Here is a 23,219-nt window from a genome sequence, read left to right on the forward strand (position 1 = left end):
GCAAGATAAAAATGTGCTTGCTGTGAGGTATCTTCCGTTTTGATCACACAACAAGTGTTTTCTGCTAGGTTTGAATTTCATGCAAAAAAGGATTTGAATGAGTGTCCAAATTTAAACAAGTGGCCCAACTGGGGTTTCATCAGATGGAAAGAAACAAACAGTGACTGGTTTCCCCCCGCATAATGTATGATGTTTAAATGATAACAGGATAAACGGAGTTAGACCAAAGGTCCCTGGCTGCAACCAACCTTCCCAATTCACTTCCTGCAAGTCTTCCAGGTAAACACAGAGGTATTTCAGCTAAGAGATAAATCCAGCAGGTCATCTCAAATTTGTAAATAAATAAATAACTACATTCTTTGTAAATGCAAACATACAATGTGCATGTAAAAACAAACTTATTTAAAAAAATCTTATTTCGATTTGTAGTAATAAAGAAATCTCATTGATCAGCAAGTTTCCTTGAAATTTTATTTTCAAAGTGCATGTATTGGAGCTTCAGGGATGTCTCTGTTAGTAATCCTGTGAAGATTATAGAGGAAAGATGAGTTAGTTATATGTGCCCTTGTTTACGGCTTTAATATCTGCAAATACTTCCTGAGGTTTTACACCAGATCATTAAGAAATCCTAGGACTCCACAAAAAAAACTATTTATCTCCTCAGAAGCATTGCCAAAGCAAGATAAAAACAAAAAGCTAGCGGAGACGAAAGTTTAACACCATTTAGCAGCAACAAACTGCAACCTGCCGACATGTAAAATGAATATTTGGAGTGGATGTTTATATTTTTTATTTTTCCAAGTGAAAAACAGTTTGACAAAATTTGACAAGTAAATTCGCCATGATATAGACAAATGGATATAAACTACTGTACCTGCATTTGTTTGTATATCCACTCACTAAAGTAAGTCACATTGCCATAGACTCCTGGTTTGTTCTGCAGAGCACATCCATAACCCCAGCTAGTGTCCCCTAGGAGCCACCATACATCTGCTCTGTTAACCACCAAAGGTCCTCCACTGTCACCCTGCAACATATAGGACAAAAATCTGTCACCGCAATGCACTTGAAAGCATAAATGAAATGCAACAGCTTCATTATAAATGCAAGATGCTTCCAGGAGTATTTCCTGCACTTGGTTTCTTATGTTCCATAAATAGCAATTCTTTAGCAAGGCAAAACAAGGTTAAATGTTAGTCTGTGCATATTACAACAGCATACTCAAAGAAGCAGATAATGCAGTATTGTCAGCCACAAATAAACAAAAACAAAATAGATGACAAGGAAATGTAGAAAAAATATTCTTCTTTAAAAAACAAAACAAATAATAAAGCAGCTAATTTGCGCAAAAATTATCCACAGATGTCTAAACCAAAAGCTTCTACGATGGATTCTGCAAAGATAACTGCTTAATGCAAACAGCTGTCCACTGTCACCAAATGGCCAAAGAAATCGAGTTATCTGCATTTAAAAGCTCAACACTGGACCTGTGCAAGCATGTGGAGGTTAATAAAAAAAGGTTTTAGAGTTTAGTGACAAACTATGCTCATTTTTTCACGACAGTGAAGCATGACGTGCAGATTTTTTGTTTTTGTTTTGTTTTTATCTTTTAACCCTGTTACGCAGTCTAATGCTAAAAATAACATTAGCACTAACCAGTGGGCATCTAATTATTGCACGTAGGAGTCAGAATTTGGTTTATGTACAAGAACATGACTGGAAACATGCTAAATAATATTTCAAAGGAACAATAAGTAATGATGACTGCACAGTGATGCAGTGGGTAGTGCTGTATATGATTTTGTATTCTATTCTATTTCTGGTCCATTTCTCTTACTGGCTTCCCAGCTGCAGATCTTTTGCCAAGATAAAATACCAAATGGTGCGCTCTGTTTTGGGAACTCTGCAAACTCTCAAACGTTTGGATCAGAAACCAGGAAGTAAACAAGGCTTCACTCTGAATGGAAGTCATTCTGGACCGTACCTCTGAAAGGAGAAAAACGTGACTAAGAGATTGTTGATGGAGATGACCGATTGTTTATAGGGAATGTTACCTTTGTCCCGAGTGACACATGAGAATGAATTAGGTTGATTTTACAGTAAATATCTTATTTATTGCTCCTTTAACTATAAATGTAAATAATATCAGTTTATCTGGTACTTGTGTACTAGCTAAAGCTGAAAACAGAGGATCAGGAGCTTAGTTTGGAGTCGGTTATTTAAAACTTTTAGATATGGGATAATATATGTATTGGACAAAGGATGGGATGAAGAGCAGAACTGCCAGGTTCTGGGGAAGAGGAGAACTACAAAGCTTCATAGATGTAGTGAAGAATGCAGAGGGTTTGGTCTGACACAGAAGGATGCTGAGATGGCTCCTTAATCAAAAACAGTTTGATCTCCTCTTTTCCTTTGTGAAATACATGAGAGGGGCATTCTTCTGCTCATGAAAGAAACTAACCAAGTAATTGTTTAGCACAACAGAAAATGAGGGAAAATAAATATTAGGCTGTTTTCTTTTGTTGTAGTTTTTATGCAGTTATTATTTTTTATAGAAACTTTACTGTATACACTAAAAATGCATGAAGGTTTAGCTGTGAAACCACTGTATTTCCACATCTGCTTTATGTCTCTGTTGAATGGAGTTGACCAATTTCTGAAACCTGCTGATGGGTATTCTAGCACAGCTATGACAACTGGATGAAATTCCTCAGTTTGTCTAAATTTTTTGGCTTTGTCTAAAAAATAGCATGTTAAAGGTTTTCTGTTGGATTAACATCTGGGGCTTGGAGCTGGCCACACAGTAAGGTCAATCTTGTTGATCTGGTACCAAGATTCTGCCCCTTGCTGGTATGTTTGCCGTCTTTCTCATCAGCAAAAAGTAATCTGACAACTTCAAGTATTGTTCAGAGTTTGGTCATTGTCTACCTAACCCAGGCTCAAAACGAAAGATTTTCCTTCCATTAGCTCATAGAATCTATTTCTATTTATATTTGTAATCTTTTAAGCACCCAGTATGTGTTTATTTAACAGTTGGACTCTTCAGGGACTTCTGGGCAATCACTTCGCTTCATATTAATGGCTTCTAACTGTTGCAGTACTCTACGGTAATATTTAAGCTTTGGTCGCTTTGTATTCTTTATCAGTTTTGGATATACACCACCAGTCAAAGGTTTAGACTCACCTTTGTCATTCAATGGACATTCCTTATTTTTGACTTTCTACATTGCAGATAAGTAGTGAAGACATCAAAACTATTACTCAAAAGTACATAGAAGTATCAAACACGAAACTGTGTCATAACTCAAAACACCTTTTATATTTTAGCCCCCATAGTTTGATTACTGCTTTGGTCACTCTTGGCCTTCTCTCGATGAGCTTCATGAGGTTAGTCACCTGAAATGGTTTTCCAAGTAGTAATAAAAATAAAGACTTCCCAGTGAACGAGAGGGTAAGTCCAGACTTTTGACTGGAAGTGTACTTTGATTGTTCAGCATGGTAGCATTCCATCTGAAACTAGTTTTGCTGAGTAGACTAATTTTTTTTGCTCTTGTTTATATGTTTTCCACTCTCCAGTTAATTTATTTAACTGTCTAGATTTACCCATTTTACAAACATTATACATTTTATACAATACATTTTAGTTCTTATTAAACTTTTATGTTAATAAGAATCCTAAAGTGCAGCCTTCCCCCTGTATTAACACAAGGAGTGTTGAGCACCTTGTGAAGTTATACTTTGGCAATGCTTTCACAAATAAGGAAGTACTAAATCTTTTTAGCACATCTGCAACTAATCATTTCAGGACCCCCAAGAAGTGTCTCGCGACCTCCCGAGGGGTCCCGATCCCCACTTTTGGACCCCTTGCTCTACAATGCCTAGTAGTAAATCATTCTCCACTTAAAAATATTAAACCTACCAAGAACAATGAAGTATATTTGTACTAATTCAGATGATAAACTGAACTAGAATATTCACTATTATAATGAGGATTGAATTGGAATGTGATTGCATTTGAGATTGTGTATTTGTATAAGATTAATTGGATTATACATTTTAGGATATGAATTTGACATGTTTGTCCTGTAAAGAGCCTTAAGATTACATCTGATGTCAAATACTTTTCTACGCAAGATTCTGTACAGTGTGACCATATATCCTAAGGTCAGCAGAAGACACGAGCTGCAGTTTTGGTTCGATATAATGTTAGACTATTATTGCTTCTATAAAATAAACAGTAAATTCTGTGTCTTGTGATGTCTAGGAAGTATCTTATTAGTCCCCTTCTCTTCCAGAATACCCTGATGAGCACATTCAGAGCTCAGCGAGTGTCTCCAGGTGGGTAATTATTAACCAAATCATTCTGAAAGTAGGTCATGCCATTTGTTTCTTGTTTAGTCTCGACTATCCAGCATGCTAAGTTAAAGTGAAACGTCTGTATGGCATGGTGTGAGATCATCTAGATTATTGGGACACTGTTGCGATAATGCATTCACATCTAGGATTATGTGGCAGTGGCAAATGCATGGTATACATTGCATGTGAGAGCTGTGACGCTCATATGGCAGCATTTTTTGCCATCTCCAAAACATCTATGTCTGGCTTATCTTGAGATCAAACTATTTATGCTACATTCTGTACAAAGGCGATGTGGAAGCATATTTTTCCTATGGCATCATGGCTTACTATGCCATCAAAAGAAAGTCAGATACACAACAGTGTGACGGAGGTAGAATAAATCTGTATCTGTTTGGAATCGTGTCAGAGGGAAGGAACTCCAACCAACCTGGCATGTGTCAACGCCTCCAATCAGTTTGCCTGCGCAGAACATGGTCTCAGTGACCTTCCCATCCAACACTTGACGAGCATTACAGGTCTCTCTGTTGTAAATGCTAATCTGAGCTTGATTTAATGTGTCAGGGGACTGCCCTAAAAAAGAAAAAAATATTCCAAATCTGTAGTTAACTCAACTAATCATGACAATTACTGTTCTTCAACTTGCACTGGAAGCTACATTCTGAAACATTTGGATTAAATGATCCACATAGAGAAACGTTTGGTAGTGAAAACAGCATAAAATGAAAAGGAAAGCTGGGCCTGTTGCATTTCCTCACCAGATGAAAACAAGGTCCCCCATCCAGTAATCCAGGCTTGACTGCCTTCACTGACAGTAATTCCACTGTTGGGGAGACACACTGGTCTCACTTTTCCTGATATAAAAACATATATAAAATAGGTTGTTATAAAGAAGTTAAGTGATGGTTCTTGTCAATGTCACTCTATGAATGAATAGTGGATTTAAAGAAGCACTGACCTGTAAAAGTTACAGGCTCCTTGAGTTTGAGCAAAGCAATGTCAAAGGCATTAGTTTCAGAGTCATAATTCTCATGATTAATGATTCTCTGAACTAACCCCATTTTTGGCATGCTTGACAACTTCACATCACCATAACCTACACTCCATATTCGTGGATTGGTGTATCTGTCATGAAAAAAACACATTTTAAAGGATATCTCCAAATGTGAAGCAATCTTTATTGGTTTTTATGCCACAATGTCACTGATTGGAAAACTTCAGGCAAGCTCTTACAAGAAATCATGCATGAATCACTGGCAATAAAGCACAAAGTACTGATAACTACCAAGGACAGTAAACTTATTAAGTTCTATGACACTGAATCATGATTAAACCAATACAACTTATTGACCTAGTTTAAAGTAAAGATGAATGCAAGTAGAGTGGTCCAATGTGGACATAAAATCTGTCCAGAGGTGCTTTTGTAATGACTGAGTTTGCAAGGAGAGAATGGGCACCAGAGGTTATAGGCTGTATCATGAGTAGGGCAGCTGCTGCGTCTTCTACAAAGTTCTGGTGAAATTTCTTTTCACCAAACACTACAAGCCAGGAACCAGACATCTTCTTACTGTCTCTTGGTGTTTTTGCTGAATGTGTTGCGAAGGCAAGGAGAGTCAAATTCAAGCCAATTCTGTTACATCTATGCGCTTCCAAGCAAGGTTAGTCCAAGCGCACTTTATAGGTTGTAAAGAAATGTGTCATGGAAGACAGATTCCTGGACTCAGCCAAAGGTGGTTTCTTCTGTTATGATGAGGAAGGAAATTGAACAAAACTGATAAGGTGCTGCATGCACTGATATGTGTTACCTTTTAAAATGCAAGATGACCAACACATTCTGTTCAAAGACCCTGTTGAGTTCTACTTCAGAGCTCCTTTATTTCCTGCAGTACCAGCTTCCTTTTTTGGAGGCTCACCTGTGTAGAAGTTGGCTGGGTTTATGAATGGATGGAGGCTGCTACATGATGAGTTGATCTTAGCTCATCTTTGCTGCTTGATTACATAACTGGTTTGTGATAGAAGCTACTAGGTGATTTTCTCCCGACATACAGCATTAAAAGCATCTACCAAAGTTTCCGGTGGCCCATATTTTGGGTTGGAAACCAAATAGTTGTGTCTTGTAGCTGCTTGGAATATTGATGAGTACTCTTTACACGATGGTTCAGGAAGCTCGTATACCCATGGGTTCCCACATCAATCACCAGTAACGAAGAGATGACCGAGCAGCCTCATGCAACGTCTCAATATGACGTCTTATCAAACACTCAAGCACGGATCCTGCTGTGTGTCAGTGTTTTGACTGTTGGATGCTCCTGCAGCTGCCTGATCACACCATGGCCACCATGTTTGGCGCTCATTGTACATGTGTCAGCTCTTTACATATCAAATGATTTGCATGCGATCAAATGTCTGCAAAGGTACTGAATTATGACCACACCGGACCATGAGACCATATTATTTAACTGTTTTTATGTTTCATTTAGAAAGTCTTAAATAAAATCTTACGTTTGGAAGCAGTGTGCTGCCGACAGGATCCAGTATGGGCTAATGATGGAGCCTCCACACACATGTCTGCCAGTAATCTGGAGGCTAACTTGCCATGGCCATGCTCCATTCACCGCTTCAGTGCCGCCTACGATGCGACTGCTGGGAGCAGCTGAGCTCTTCCCACATTCTAAACATTGCAAGTCATGGAAACAAAGAAAAAGAATAAAGTTGCATTTCAATATACAGCAAGCATCCCTATTTGTCTAGTTAGACTTAGCAGTCATTAGTCATGCACTATTATCTTATCTTGTACTCATGTTCCAGTTAGAAGCTCACCAATGCACTGGAGTTTAACAGCTCTAGCTGAGCTACATGGGCTGCAAGGTAAAGTAAGATAAGATTATTTTCTCCTTATTTGTTCACTCTAAAGAAATAATTATCCAGACTAAAATGAGGGTGTAGCCCTACCTGTGTATGAGCTGTGACTGTATTAGCGTGTCATAGCTGCTTCCAGATTTTAGCTTCAGGTATCCCTCAGGGGCTGAGGTACTAGAGCTGATTTGACTGGAGCTCACATAATCCTGCCTTTGGGACACACAGAGTGACAAGAAACAGTGAGGCTATCAGAAATGCGAGACCAGAAGACATATAACTCAGTCGGTACCAACCAGTGTTTTAAAGAAGACAAGAACAGATTGTTTTGCTTGTGTTTGTACAAGTTTTAGTGAATGTAAAGAGTTGACATGGTTGAAAGCCAGACTACCTGAAGCCCCTTAGCTAATTAGGTTTTCTATATCAGAATTTTTCAAAAGAAATCAGAGTCCACTGGCTCAACAGCTAAAATCCCAAAGCAAGGAAAGCTCTGAAATATCAGTGTGTTTGCAGAAGCTGTTTTCTTTGTATGAGGTTATTAATAACGGGACATTTATGACAGTAAAATGCATTTAAAAAGAATCAGCAGACCACACTGTAAGGGAAGAGTTCAAACACACACCTTCAGATCTTGACTGCCTAAACAGCTCTAAAACATTCATGAACAAACCTAAAAAATGCAGAGGCTAACCCACTGAACTTTATAGATGCTCTTCGTCCAGTCTGACTGAGCTATTTGCAGAGAAGAATGGGTATAAATGTGAGTCTCTAAATGTCCAAAACAGGTAAAGGCATACTCCAAAAGACTTGCAGCTGTAAATGCAGCCAAACGTGGTTCCACAAAGTATTGAGTCAGGGGGCAGGTCATTCATTGCAGAATTATTTGTAAAACCTTCTAAAAACCATGTACTGTGTTCCTTCCACCTTACAACTAAGCACAACTTTGTGTTACCTATTTAAAAAGCAGTTGGTCAAACAGCACAGTTTCAAATTCTGCAGAAAAGGGAGTAAACTATTAATACCTCCTGTAGCCCATCTGCTCACACACAGACATCCCATAGTTGTCATCCCAGTTCTCAGCACACACAGGCAACCAGGCCTGGTTGTTTGATGAATAACTTTGCAGCATGAAGTTGTTCCCCTGGAGGCGAACTGTGCAACACAAAGAGCTGTAGTCAGGCAAAAATAATGGCATTAAAACACATATCCATGAAACCATGTGTATCTAAGTGAAGATCATTGAGGACCTGATTTCAAACATTACAAAAATAGGAGCGCTAAATTGCGTGGGGGACAACAAAACTGCACAATCAATGAGTGGACGTCATCTTCAAATATCGCTTTTGCAATGGATAAGACATGCAAAAACAATTTGGTCCGCCCCATTTAAAAAAATAAGTTGTGTGCACTACTAGTAGTTTGGGAGCTGCTGTAAAAGAAAGATGAAGATCTAAGTGATGTCAAGCAAAGCCAGAAACACATAAATTCATATAAATTCTCCAGACACCTAGGAGACACAAAATTGTTTTTTAATGAATGGAGAACTTCTGCTATTTAACTTTTTTCTCTCATCAAAGACAATCCATCTATTCATCCATTTTCGAACAAGTCTATCCCTTGTGAGGTCGCGAGGGGTGCTGGTGTCTATATCCAGCTGTAAGGCGGGGTACACCCTGGACAGGTCGTCACTCTATCACAGGGAAACACAGAGACATACAGGACAAACAACCATTCATGCACACACTCACAACAAAGGAGAATTTAGAGAGGCCAGTTAACCTGGCAGGCATGTTTTTGGACTGTGGGAGGAAGCCGGAGTACCCGGAGAGAAGCCACGCATACACAGGGAGAACATGCAGACTCCATGCAGAAAGACCCAGGGTTAGGACTTGAACCCAGGGTTAGGTTAGGTTAACCCTTTTTCCTGCATGGCAACAGTGCTACCCTCTGTGCAGCCCATCAAAGACAATATTGATTAATATTCTAAATAATAGAGGAAAAATTGTTGTTTTATCAGCAGAAGTTGTGCCCATATTAAACACAACAGCTGAGCGCAGCTTCTCCAGCCTCCGTCAACTGAAAACCTCCCTCCAGTCGTTGGAGGTAGATATGATAATAACTATTTAAAAAAAGAATAGCATTAATAGACTAATAGACCGGTCCAGGGTGTACCGTTGCCCATTAACCAATAGAGATAGGCCTCAGCCCCCCTGTGATCTGAGCGGATAAGTTAGTATGAATAATGAATGCATGAAAGTTGTGCTTCGTACAGAGCCTGTATATGAACATTAAATGAGGGAAATACAATTCCTCTTGCCACAAGTCATGGAAGCAAACTCCATCCCATCGTTTGTTGGTATACTAGTGTCTCTCTTCTGGCCACAAGGATCACAGACATGTTTGCGTGCGAGTTTGCACCTGACTTTCAAACGTACTAAATATGGGCGCAAAAACTGTGCCCGCGATCAGTTTCATGTTTGATAAATGGCCTTATGGGTGGTAAGTATGTACCTTTGTATATCCTCCTCCCACAAATCTGCGCGGTAGGATCTGCATTTTCCCGAAAGCATACATGCAAAAAAGTTTGCGTCTGCTATTCTGCTCATTTCACACACGCAAATGCCTTCCAGGCGGCAATTAGTTTGCACGCATTTTAGCACAGGCAAAGCTTTTGAAGATCAGGCCCTCAGTGTGTTGAGTTGAATATCTTACAGCAATACGATTCGTCCTTTCCGTTGGAACAGTCCCGTACACCATCACACCACTGGGTAGTGCTCAGACACTTCCCTCCAGGTCCACATGACCTTCCAAATGGACACTGGTAATACACTGCAAACACACACATACGAACAAATAATAGAAATGGATGTAAAAGGACATACAGTATCACACTTAAATTTAAAAACCATTTTAAAGCTGCAAAGGTCTTTAAATAAACGTACAGAAATACCAGAGCAAGAGGGCGGCCACTGCCAGGATTAGAAGCCCAAACAGACACCCACACAAGATATACTTCCAGGGACATGCTTTTCCTCCTGTGCAAACACAAACATATTCAAAGTGGAATGCAAATGAAAGACATTGTTGCGCAGCAGGAACTAACACCTGCCCAAACATCAGGCCTGTGACTGGACTGACAAATCTGTGTAGAAAACGTGTAATTGATAAATCTCATGAATAATTGTTTTAGGTAGGTCTTTTATAGGTACCCTGGTGTGCTTGTTACATGAATCACCTTTCACAGAGTGTTAGCTGTCAGACAGATGGCCTCACAAATGACTATATAGAGGGTAATGGCCAGCTTAATACCTGCTAGGTACAAAGGTGCTGTGTCTGTAACAAAAGCCCAAGTCACCACCCCTCCACCCATGTGCTTGATCCGAGGGGTTTGTTCTGATAGGCTCTGTTAAGTTTCAGAATGTTATAACCAGACAAAGCTCCTTAGTTCTCTTTAATGTCTTGTTTTTAATAAAATGTTAATCTATGGTGAGACTGCTCATCTTCCCCAGTTCTAAACTCCCTACACTGGCTCCCTGTAACCCAGAGAATAGACTTTAAAATACTTCTGTTTATAAATCACTAAACAGCTTAGCACCAAAGTACATTAAAGACCTTTTGTTATTGTATCAACCCTCCGGACCACTCAGATGTTCTGGTTCTGGTCTACTCTGTACACCCAGAACCAGAACCAGTCATAGAGAAGCAGCATTCAGCTTCTATGATCCCCAAATCTGGAACAAACTGGAACAAAAACAGCTGAAATACTGAGTTCCTTTAAATCAAGCCTGAAAACCCACCTGTTTAGAGTTGCATTCAACCCATAATAACAGGAACATTGACCAACATATTTGATGTGTATTGATGTTTTCACTTGATAAAATATGTTTGTTACTGGTCTCACAAGTGGTGACCAGTTTGATGTGTCACCAATGTTTTTGTAAGCTGAGAATGAAAAGTTGCTGTACCTTTCTTCTGTCGTGGAGCAGGTGCTGTATTCTGCTCGGTGTTGATCTGAGCAGGTCCAGCTATGTAGCTGGGGGTCTGTGGGTTTGCATGTTGATAGGTATATGGAGGGGGTCTTATGTCATGCTGGAACCCTATGTTGTCATAGACATGTTTATTATCCTGGACATAAAGGGATAAGAAAAGCCAGTGAGTGCTAACTTGTTCAGAACAATTCAGATAATTTCAGTAATATAGAACTTCAACCTCAAACATAAGCTTCTTTCATAAATAACTTACCTGATTATTCTGCATGGAGAAGGTGGTTTCACTGCTCTGGAGCAACCTCACTAAACCTGCAGTAGATAAAAATGTTAAAAAGAAATGCAAATGATATAAAACAAAATTTGCTGACTGTTCTCAAGTGCTGAATTTTTAATTAATCTAATTTAGAATGAATTCTAACTTACTTAAGTAAAAATGCTACAAGTTCCGTAGTGCTCTTTGCGTCTCTCCTTCAGCTCTGTCGTTCTGCTCTGTCACGTTGTAGGCACCTTTACTCTAGAGCTAGAACCACACCTTTTCCACTGAACACACACAGCAGCCGAATGTCCAGCCCTGGTCACGAGCGAGTATGGGCAGGTAGTTATTAGGTGTTTGAACCAATTCCCTCCTTAACTGACAGGTGATCAGATGTGGGTGAAAGGAGACGGAATCGTTGGGAAAACATATTAATCCACCCAAGACTCTGTAATGATCAGTCAAGAGTCAATCAATATCATTCAAGGGTCAGATATTATAACACGATTATTGTAAAATAGGGGGAAAATAACATTATGTTAAGTCTCAGTGTTTGCTTTGCACATATTGTTTTGCTTTGAAAGAGTTTGTTTACCTGTGCCTTTAAAACAAGTGGGTGACCCAATCCCTGTTGGGTTTAAGAACATTTAGAGCCAGTTAAAGTTTAACTCTGTGTTTGAATGGGATCAGTATTAGGAAAAGGGAGGAATGAAAGGCAGATATATTGTCCCACCTTTTCTCTGCGTGTGAAACTGGTCTTACATTTATTCACTGTAACTAGTGAATAATTTATTGCTAGGCGTAGCAGAGTCAAAAGTAAAAGCTATAAACAGTCAACGTGTATGGTGCTGATTCCATGTGATTGACTCATTACTTCATTAACACCTAGCTTTCTATTCAACAATATCCATGTGGAGTTAGCAACTGTAGCTCAGTGGTTAGAGTAGTAGCCTTGAATCTGAAAGGTTGTTGGTTGAATTCCAGCCTCCCCTTGACACTTGATGATGTGGCCCTGGGCATGGCACTTAACCACAAGTTGCCCATTGAATTGGGTATCAGTGTATGAATGCATGTGCGTCAGTGAATACAATTGGGTGGATGTGGCTCTGGTATGAAGTGCTTTGAAAAGGGCTGTACAATAAATCCAGTCCATTTACCATTCATTAAAGGAGTGTGTTCAGATTTATAACAGGGTGGAGTGCCATAGAAGAATAAGGATTTATTCTGAGAAGGTATATGACTGGAATTGCTGACTCCTACAATTATAACAGATCCCAGAATAGCCAAAATGTCAGACAGACTCGGTCAATACTATGCTCCATGTTGATCAAAGAATTTCTACGGTTATATTTATGTGAGCACTGTAACAATTCAAGCTACATGCGGAGTTATGACCAAGCTGTTAACAAGACGGGCCAACAAGATCAAGGTTATAAGGTGGCAGGTCCGATTCCTAAAACTTGATTCCAGCAGAAAAACATCAAACATGCTTTTTCTGAGGCAGAACTAAGACATGCAGAGGAACTGTGGGGTGTAGTCCAATCATCTTGGACTGGACTACCTTTTTTACCATTACCAGAAGTTGATTTACTCCGTTTATCACAGATGTGAAGCAGGTCTAAGAAACACTGCCGATATCATTAAATATTAGTTAACAGAAAAGCTAATTCCTTACAGCAGTTTAAAGTTGATACAAGAAATGTTTGAGCTTTTAAGAAAAAGCGAGAACATGTTTAGAACAGCAAAACATTTTCTTTTTTCCTTTCAGAGGTCACCACAGCGAGTTCTCTGTCTCCATCTAACCCTATCTTCTCTCACGCCAACTACCTTCATTACCTCTATCCCTCCAGCCATACATTTCCTCTTGGGTCTTCCTCTAGGCCTCCTGTCTGGTAGTTCTAGCCTCAACATTCCTCCTCTGTACGTGTCCAAACCATCTCAGTCTGGCCACGTTTCCAAAACATCTAACATAAACTGTCCCTCTGATGAACTCATTCCTGATCCTCTCCACCTCGTCACTTCCAAAGAGAACCTCAATATCTTCTTAAGTATTTAAGATTTGAAATCCTCCACCTGTTTATTTCTGCTCCCTGTACAATACCATAGCTCCACTCTCAGCAGCCTGTCATGTGCTCTCGCTAGATCCACAAAAAAAGTGCAGCTCCTTCTGCATCAACATCCTCAAAGCAAACGCACCTGTAGTACTTTTCCGTGACATGAAACCATACCGCTGGTTCTGGTCAAAAACTCTATTGCCACCTCTCCTAGACGCTCCATACCATAAATCATCAGGACCAACTGGCTTTCCACACTGCATCCTTTTTATTGCCCTTGTTCATTCTTTGCAACTTACTGAATCCACAGTGGTTGCTTCATCTTCTCCCTTAGTCTCATTTTCCTTATTCGTCAACTCTTCAAAGTATCTTCCATCTTCCTATGACTAATTGCATTTGTCAGAACATTACCATCTTGATCCTCAATCACTGAATCAATCCCCTTTCAGATGAGTGAAAACAAATTAGCTCGACTGATGGAATAAAACATGCAGTGTCCCCCCTTTTTATTTTATTTTTTTAGATCTTAAGTCCTGTTGTAAAGGTATCTGCCACATAACCATTAGCTGCAACATGAGAAATTGCTAGTTCTGACACTAGCAATTTGTAAACTAATGACTAGTTTACAAATTGCATCCTAAATGCTTCCAAGTTTCATCTTGTCGGTCACACAAGAATTGCAAAGTCAACAACCACACAGCAGTTTGAAAAAAAAGAAAATTTAATCACATCATTTCAGTTAAATATTAATCACTCAGGACGTTCTATCCAACAGAGGAGTGTTTGGAACACTGGAGTCATAACGAGAAGAGAGTCCTACATATTGTTTGATTAAGGCCTCTGACGCTAAAGTTGTAACAAATACATCCTTTCCAGTCATTCTGATGTCCCAACCATTTGGAAACAGTCACCGCACAGTGTAACATCAGGAAAATAGATATCTTCTCTCAGCTCTTCCTACAACTTCTGGATGAGGATAGAAGACGCTCCGCCTCCTCCGTTGCAGATCCCCGCAAGGCCGTACTGACCAGACCTCAGGTTGTGCACCATGTGACCCACAATTCTCGCCCCAGACATCCTGAAAAATTCAAAGAAATTAAGTTTACCGTTTCTTTAATGAAAGGAAGCAGAGCATTTTTTTCAGAGTCCCAAAAGGTTTGATTCTTATTAATAAAAATAAACAAAATGTTACGTATGATCAAATATCTGAGCTGGTATCTACATTAGCATGGATACTCAAGATGCTACCCCTGCTACACAAAGTAGCAACACATAAGAAAAAAAAGATTGTTCTCCAAATATAAAAAACAAAGAAGTTTGTTGGAAGAAGCGTGAGGAACCACTTTGCTTTTTTGGAAGGCAAATGAGTGTTGTCTGGGCTTCAAGACTATTTAGATCCTACAGCTGCTTGACAGGAGATCCTACACATTTTCCATACAGGTACATTTGTATCAGTTATGAATGTTGTAAATTCACAAAGGCTGTGACGCTCCTTAGTAAGAACTGCATTGTAGCAGCGGTGAGTTAAGGTCGGGTAAGAGCTTCTCCATACCACCCAACCTGTTATCGGTAGGTTTGATGTTTTTTTTCCAGCAGCTCATTGGCTAATAATTTGGTACAACACTGCCATCTTGAGGTAGCACCGAAACATAAGCAGATTTAGGTAAAAACTACAGCGATTTAGAAAACGTCCTTTCTACCGTTTCCATTCATGCACCATGACTGTTGGGATTCCCACAGTCCCTGCCCATCTCCCCCCCCCCCATTACATGAATGAAATTAAGATTCAGATGAACTTTGCTGAAGTCTACACACTGAGATGAGCAGCATCATATATCTCCTGCATGTTTTGGAACAGAGGAAGCTGCTTCAAGAGAACTGTACAAGCCGAACACAAATATCTGGCCTATACCGCTGCCTCTTATTTGATCCTAGAATCACAAAACTAGCCCCTGGTCATTTGGAACACCTGATGTAAAATCTAGATTGATCAAACATGGCCATGGATATGGAGTCTTTAAACACCTGTGGCCGTTCTGAAGACTGCATGGACAGGTTACGGAGATTCTTCAGAGAATAAGCCTGCTGTGAATACATTCTCTGAGAAACTAACTGGGTTGATATTCTGGAGAACCGGACGCTTAAAGCAAGTTTGTGTTGCTGAGTCATCCCCTACATTGCAATTTTCTTTGCCGTAGTTCTGTAGGAGGCACTCCCTACTTCTTACCCAATGGGGTGACCCAAAGACACAGCTCCTCCATTGACATTGACTTTTGCCGGGTCGATATTGAGCATTTTGACGTTGGCCAGAACAACTACACTGAAGGCTTCGTTGATCTCCCACATGTCGATGTCGTCCTTCTTTAGTCCCGCCGCATCCAGCACCTTCATACACAGACAAGTTGTAGGATAAGCCAAAAGCTCTTAATTCAATAAGGTTAAAACCAGATAATTACACATCCAATACAAAAACGTAACATTTTACCTAAGGTCTGACACTGAATCAGACAAAACACTTTTTCAATTCAGATCATCTATATTGAGCAGATTCACAGCAAATGTCATCTAAAGGCACTACACAGAACAACATCCAATTTATAAATTCTTTTCAACCCAATCATCTGCATAGATTCAAAGTCAATGAAATACTTTCTAAATGAATCCTAGTTATCAAACAATGGAGTGAAGTTCAGCTCTGTTCTCTTCCTAATGACGATGCGCCTCATTTCAGGGCTTTTGTGCTTTTTTTGTGTCTCTGCTGTCTTCTCAAAGACTCTTAACCCCAGACTGCTCCCCAGACACCGCACAGTGGCAGCCCACTGCTCCCCAAGGGGAATGGTTAAGATGCAAAAGTGAATTTCTCCATTGTGAGATCAATAAAGCTGAATATTATTATTATTAAACCCCTATTGGGTCGTGGCAGATGGTCAGTCACAATGAGCCTGGTTCTGCTTCTGCTGGAAATTTCTTCCTGTGAAAGGGGAGTTTTCCTCTCCACTGTCACTACATGCATGCTCTGTATCACAGATTGCTGCCAGGTCAGTGAATCGGCAGGGCATCTTTAGAGAACTTCACTAATTTGAATAACATGAACTTCACTGCACTGTTTAATCATTGTATGTGTAATAGTTTAATCTGTAAGCATGATTAGATTGAATTGACAATGCATTCTTTGTAATGAATTTTTCCATTAAAGAGGCTTGAGATAATCTTTGCTGTAATTTGGTAGAACATAAATCAGTGGAATGGAGTTTTTCTAATTTTGGTAACATTGCAGAAGGAAGGAGGAAGTCTTAATGCTTGCACGTACCTGGGCGTTCTATGCACATTTTGTCAGCCATGTGGACATTTTAGCCTTCATAGTCAAACATACCAATTGCCTAAATTTATCGTGGGAAATTCCAACATTTCCTACACTTTCTGCCAGTGGGACAAAGCAGGGGAATAGATAATAGTAAGGCTGGGCGATAAATCTATTTACTCAATTAATTTGGATTTCACTTGTCTTAAGTTAGTTTGAAGTTACACAAGTGAAGCCTGGTCTCAGCTCATTGCATAATACCACTAGGAGACAACATTTTGTTATATTTTCATTGTTTACAACGGCAGTGCCGCCATCTTGCTTTACAAGCATGTTTCCCAGCTTGTATTTAGTTGTACTTTGAAATGCCATACATCCATCCATCCATCCATCCATCCATCCATCCATCCATCCATCCAAACATACAAACAGGTTTATAATATAAACCAGTTAACAGTCATATGATGCTCATCTCCAGTGTGCTACAGTTTGACTCATCTGATATATAATATTATATACTATATACTAAACAAGTTTTTTAAAATATTTTTTTTATTTCTTTTTGTGAAGCGCAAACGAGAAAAACAAGTTGATTAATCGGATTTGGTATAATAAAATCAGATTTTATTTTAAGCCACATCACCCAGCTCTAGATAGTAGCATGTTTGATGATCTAGTTGAGCACCTAGAGCCGTTATTTCTCCTGCAGACAGCCACCGTACACCTGTTAGTGCGGCACAGAGAGTGGATGTGACACCATGCGTCCTCGCTACTGCCTGCTTGGAGCAGGGAGGCTTATCAAGCTCTGAGTCACATAAAACAATTTGATGTGAAGACTTCTTAACTACTACTACTTCTTTAATTTGAGGTGCCTGTTTCACCATGGAAAAACTAAGTGTTTAAATTATTTAAATTTAAGATTTGAAGGTATTGGAGAGTTTACTTTATAAAATGCAAATTAATTGTCGTGTTAACATAGTTACAATCTGATGCTACAAACTAGCTCTTCTCTCTGTACTTCCACTGGGTTTGTTCCCAAGTAATAACAGTGACTGCTTTTAAGCCCATTACACAAGGCCCGCTCTCCCAGCTTCCCCCAAATCTGTATAGAAACATGTCAGTGGAGCTGATGTTCTTAACAGGGAGAGGCCCCATAAAACCATGGACCAGCCCTGATTGCTATGATAGGCTATGCCGTTTAAACCTGCGGATAAATGTTTGCAGATGAATGTAGCACATTCAGGTATGTGGGAATTTGAGCAAAGGATGAACCAGATTTGAAAGGGTCCTCAGCTCTCTTCCCAATTTCATTTGATTTTCCCCTTATGTTGAGTGTTTGAGGTTATGAGTAAACATATATTGACACATCTCCCTCCATTTAAATCCAGTGTTGAGAATGAACCCATCAGAAGTGTAAAAGCCACATCATCATCATCACTATGTGGGCTTTTCCACGTCGTTTAAAAAAACACAATAATCTTACCACATGTAAACTTCTGACCCTACCAAAGCTCTCACTGGTTGGGTATCTAACCAGTGACCTGAAGCAGTAGGTTGAGTCTGATTTCTTGTCAGGCAGAGGAAGGCAAAATGTTGATGAGTCTTTAAACAGTGTATGTAAGGATTTGGTTTCAACTGTATATTGTTGCGTGCGCTCAACAGTACCAACCTGTATTGCTTAGAGTTTAATACTGAATTAACATTAGGCTAACTGTTGCCCAACTCCATTCGCTCACCCACCTTTGGTACAGCGTAAGCTGGAGCGATGGGGAAATCAATAGGTGCGACTGCTGCATCAGCGAAAGCTATGCAGAAAGAAAAGAAGAAAGAAAGATAGGCAACATCAGAGCTGTAAGCTAAATAGATAATTCCTTGCTTTTTTTTTTTTGTGTTTATCACCTACAGACTATCCTGGCCAGTGGAGTGACGTTGAGTCTCTTAGCAGCATCTGCTGTCATCAAAACCAGAGCAGCTGCGCCGTCGTTCAATGTGCTGGCGTTGGCTGCTGTCACTGTGCCTGAAAAAACCCAAAACTCATTAAAAGAATGAAGATCCACAGAACAGCAGTCTGAATATAACTCACGCAACCAACATCAGCCCTGTTCCGCACAATAAAATAAATGGTTTATCTGCGGCTCATTATCTTTACCGTTCTCTTTCTGGAACACTGCCTTCAGTTTGGGAACTTTGCTGAAGTCCACCCTCCTCCACTCCTCGTCCTCTGACACCACCACATCTGGTTTGCCTACAGAACCACGGAAACATCAGCCTTTGTGGTACTTAAATCAGCAACTGCTGTAGCGAAAGGTGAGATCTCGCAGCTCCTGCACCTCTCTGTGGAATGCTAACTGGAACGATCTCCTTTGCCAGCACACCAGACTCATGCGCTGCCTTGCTGCGGCTATAGGAGCTGATGGCATAGGTGTCCTGCTCCTCTCTGCTGATCTTGCAGTTCTTCGCCGTGTTCTCTGCGCAGTTGCCCTGTGACAGTTACACACTGCAGGGGTTTGACGCTGGAAAAAATAAAGATTGAGAGAGCTGTGTTCTACCACAACAATCCACCATTACCATGTGGAATTTGTTGTAGACGTCAGTGAGACCGTCCTTGACAATGAGGTCCTCCATCCTCACTCCTCCGTAGGGCGGCGCCTCTCTGGCCATCACGTAGGGGACATTGGACATGCTCTCCATGCCTCCTGCCACCATCACATCCTAAAGACAATCAGTTTTTATTGTGAAACATGCAGAGGAAATACTCCACCAACACTGTGTCCGACGGACCTGATGGGATAAATCAGTTGTTGTAGAAGGTGCAATTACATAAAAAAAGGGGAAAAACATCTACATCATGTAGTTATTCTTGTCTAAAGGCCCAGCTGTGTAGCTTTTATTACCTGGTGTCCACACATCAGACTCTGTGCTGCCATCATGATGGACTTCATCCCAGAAGCACACACCTTGTTGATGGTTGTTGCTGGAGTCCCAAGAGTTAAACCTTCAGATCCAAACAAGTAGAGAGTTTCATTTGCCACAGTTTGATAAACCTGAAACTGGAAATATTTCTGTGTTCTTTCAATTATTCTCAACCTAAAACTTTCCATTGATTATTATTGTTATGAAACAAAATATGACGACTTTAGGAAATCTAACAGTAGTTTTTAAAAGCTCTAAGTGGCCTGACCGTGACAGGGAAATCATTCATTTGATCCTAATTTTGAAAAAAACAAAACAAATGTGACCATACCTGCTCCGAGAAGGGCCTGTCGTGTCGGAGCCTGACCCTCTCCCGCCTGTAGCACGTTGCCCATGTAAACCTCCTTCACCTCTTCAGGAGCTATTCCTAAAAACTCAAGAAACAAAGTCAGCTCACCACCTTGTTTCAATGAAGCAAACCTTGTTTCCTTGTTTATTTTTTTAATCTATAGAGATGCACTGATTAAAATTAATAGACACAGTCTGAAAACTCAAACCGATAAAACCTATCTGCGACTCCTGACAACTGAAGGCTCCTGCTTTAACCATAAAGCCCATTTGTTCCAAGTTTTCTGGCCAGAAGCGTGCTGGGTGTGACGCCATAGTTATTCTTTTGTGCGTGTGGGTCCGTTTGGAGTCAGATAGAGGCTACATTTTAAGGGTAATGTGAACGACTTTGCAAAAAAAAAAAAAAAAAAAAAAAAAATCCAATTTCAGAAAAAAAGTACATCTCTACTTTTCTTGCCAAACTATGAAATGGGGCATTTCTGCACCATTTTCCATTGGCAGCAACTCTCCCACCCCCCCAGGAGCTAAAATAGAAAATATTATGGCAAAAGACAGATTATGGTGCCTGACACATTAGTGCCATATACCTTGTTCATAACTTTACGCTTATGAAAATATCTCTTTAGGATGCAGGTTTACTCATTCAATTGGTATGCCGTTTGTGGTCATCTCGTGTGAACTTGAAATAAATGTGTGCATATTTATTGTCGAAAATTTAGGCCAGTCCACAAGAAAGGATCCTCGGGAAATGAGTGGTGTCGAACTCGAAGCGTCCCAGCGAATCTCTCACGGACAGACGTCAAACGAAGCTTTAGACAGGAACCAACCGACTGGACACACCTGCTTTGTCTATGGCTCCTTTGATAGCAACAGAGCCCAGCTTGGTGGCCGGAACCGCTGCCAGGCTGCCTCTGAAGGAGCCCATCGGGGTTCGCACTGCGCTGACAATGACGACTTCCTGCAAGCATACACGAGAGTTCCATGCACGTCAAAAAGGCGACCCGAGCGCCACAGCTAGTTCTACTGCTCTTGGTGTACTTACATTAAGCGAAGGCCGTGATGTGTAGGATCTGGAGAGGTATTTGTGAGCCTGCGATGACAAGATTGTGTAAAACATGAAAATCTGCCATCGCAACTTTCCTTCATGAAAGACGCTGCTGACCTTACTGATGATGCATGTAACAACTCAGATTATAATTACCTCACATTTCACCATTACTCACATTTCACCATTACTATGTTATCAGAATGATCATCTAATGTGATCTGGGCCGTGGGACCCTGTAGAGCAGTGGTTCCCAGGTACCCCTGCCCTGCATGGTTTAGATGCAGCTCCATTACGTCAGGTGTGCGACAGGTAAAACGTGAAGGACAGGGCTACTTGAGGACCAGGGCTGGGAACCACTGCTGTGAAGGACTGCTGGTTCTCGTGGTGGGGTACCGAGGACTAAACGTACAAACAAAAGCAATGCAACAAGTTTGGATGAAATACACGAAGGGCTTCCCTCAAGCTAGCAGCAGAAACCACATCTACGTCTAACTTCAACTATTTGCTAGCGGGAGTCAAGTGGTTTCATCTGGCCCTTCACACACTGACCCAGGGGTCGGCCGAGGACGCTGCCCGAACAGTCAACACTTAGCCCGGTAACTTAAGGCCTTCAGCTGCCTCCGTGGCGCTACAGTGACTTTTATCTCTGCTAATAAGCCACACACCAACTCCCCGTCCTTACATTCACTTACCAGGCGCCCACATGTCTGAGCCTGCATGGTTAACAGTCTGCTGGTGGACATTTTGGCCTCAGACAAACAACTCGCAAAGCTGCCTAGCTTCACCTTCAGCCACAGAGCGGCGAGCACTGCGAGGGGTTAACACTCCATCAGCCAATCCCAGAGAGGGGTGTGTTTGATGACGTCATTGGCTGCTTGGCATTGTGGTTGTAGTAGTTAAGTCAAAATATGAGTCGCGGCGTTTGTAATCGATTTGCAGTAGTTATTTTAGTCTGAAGCGCATGGAACTAAAAATAAAAAAAAGAACAAAAACAAGAGGATTATTTGGTATCACCAAAATGATAAATAAGGGCTGCGTTTGATTGAAGCATGCATGAACAGAGGTTTAAATTCAGAAAGTATCGGGTTCTGCCTTAGTAATGAGATGGGCATTCAGCATCTTCAACCTTTGGTCACTAGGAGTTTCTGAAACTCTTAGGCAAACTTTTTTTTTTTCTTTTTTTTGAATTAAAAAAAAAACACACATACACAGTATGGTTGTTCAGGAACATATAGGTAATTGAATCATCCGAGTGCTCAGTACGTTGGTAGTACTATCCATAGACATAATATAAGAGTAGACGCGTCATTGGGCGGGTTCTGCCTATGCTGCGATGCGTCAGAGCGTCCGCCATCTTAAATGTGGCAAATCTGCAGTTACTCAGTCACTTAAACAGTATCAGAGGGACTTTAATCTCTGAATATACTTTGTATTCGTAGTATTTTTTTTGTAATATTACAAGTTTATTTTCGTATCCCTTTAGCTTCATTCTCCTGAATTTATTCTCTTAAAGAATAAAAATATTTAACATAATCTAACCTGGCCCTGTTACTCCAGGAGTGCAATAATTCTGCAAACTGAATATTCTGGAAATGTTCCCCCTTAATTCTCATAATATGATGTTTTTATCATAACATTATCACTTTTGTGTTTGTTTGTTTATTTTTACTTTATTGACCTAGGACTTTTTTTCCTCATATTATTAATTTTACCTCTTTAATACTCACCCAAAAAGTCTGTTCCTAAAGGTTCACGTGTGACGCGGTTTTATGAAATAATGAAGACCACAATGTTTAGATTTAACAAATTGATCCTTATATTTATAACACATACACACACAAATAAATAAATAAATAAATATATATATATGTATGTGTGTGTGTGTGTGTGTGTGTGTGTGTGTGTGTGTGTGTGTGTGTGTGTGTGTGTGTGTGTGTGTGTATTTATTGCAGCACAGGAATGAGGCATCTTCTCTGATCCACGTTCACAATAACAGAACTCAACTTTTTTCTGCCACATACAATATGGCGGTGACGTTGACGTGCGAACCTGCGCCCTATGACGCGTCTACGTATATATGTCTGTGGTACTATCTATCTAT

At 40.3% G+C, this 23,219-nt stretch overlaps 2 protein-coding genes across 2 annotated transcripts; both read right to left on the reverse strand.

Annotated features, from left to right (window-relative positions):
• Positions 1-454: 454 nt before the first annotated feature.
• On the reverse strand, positions 455-11,888 carry tmprss2 (transmembrane serine protease 2). The gene is made up of 14 exons (XM_012865249.3): positions 11,625-11,888; positions 11,455-11,510; positions 11,178-11,337; positions 10,155-10,247; positions 9,925-10,041; positions 8,235-8,364; positions 7,309-7,425; positions 7,177-7,217; positions 6,859-7,027; positions 5,315-5,481; positions 5,115-5,210; positions 4,787-4,929; positions 875-1,027; positions 455-522 (listed from the first exon to the last, which is right to left on the reverse strand). Exons 2-14 carry the CDS (start codon positions 11,467-11,469, stop codon positions 514-516), a joined length of 1,410 nt encoding a protein of 469 aa, XP_012720703.2. The 5' UTR covers positions 11,470-11,510; positions 11,625-11,888; the 3' UTR covers positions 455-513.
• A 2,320-nt stretch (positions 11,889-14,208) lies between these two features.
• On the reverse strand, positions 14,209-21,948 carry acat1 (acetyl-CoA acetyltransferase 1). Its single transcript, XM_012865250.3, has 12 exons — positions 21,811-21,948; positions 21,113-21,160; positions 20,911-21,028; positions 20,054-20,149; positions 19,704-19,804; positions 19,378-19,521; positions 19,140-19,290; positions 18,959-19,054; positions 18,713-18,826; positions 18,550-18,614; positions 15,736-15,893; positions 14,209-14,586 (listed from the first exon to the last, which is right to left on the reverse strand). The coding sequence occupies exons 1-12, from the start codon at positions 21,859-21,861 to the stop codon at positions 14,466-14,468; spliced, it is 1,263 nt and encodes a 420-aa protein (XP_012720704.1). The 5' UTR covers positions 21,862-21,948; the 3' UTR covers positions 14,209-14,465.
• Positions 21,949-23,219: the final 1,271 nt, after the last annotated feature.

Source organism: Fundulus heteroclitus, chromosome 11, assembly GCF_011125445.2.
Source record: "Fundulus heteroclitus isolate FHET01 chromosome 11, MU-UCD_Fhet_4.1, whole genome shotgun sequence".
In the NCBI taxonomy this organism is placed as follows: Eukaryota; Metazoa; Chordata; class Actinopteri; order Cyprinodontiformes; family Fundulidae; genus Fundulus; species Fundulus heteroclitus.

Coding starts and splice junctions, on each gene's coding strand:
- acat1 (XM_012865250.3), bottom strand. CDS start 21,861: ATGTCCACCAGCAGACTGTTAACCATGCAGGCTCAGACATGTGGGCGC. Junction 20,150..20,910: donor AGGAGCCATAGACAAAGCAG/GTGTGTCCAGTC, acceptor TTGAGTTTTTAG/GAATAGCTCCTGAAGAGGTG. Junction 18,827..18,958: donor AGTGTTCCAGAAAGAGAACG/GTAAAGATAATG, acceptor GGGTTTTTTCAG/GCACAGTGACAGCAGCCAAC.
- tmprss2 (XM_012865249.3), bottom strand. Junction 5,482..6,858: donor GCAGCACACTGCTTCCAAAC/GTAAGATTTTAT, acceptor TTTTCATGACAG/ATACACCAATCCACGAATAT. Junction 5,211..5,314: donor GGAGCCTGTAACTTTTACAG/GTCAGTGCTTCT, acceptor TTTTTATATCAG/GAAAAGTGAGACCAGTGTGT.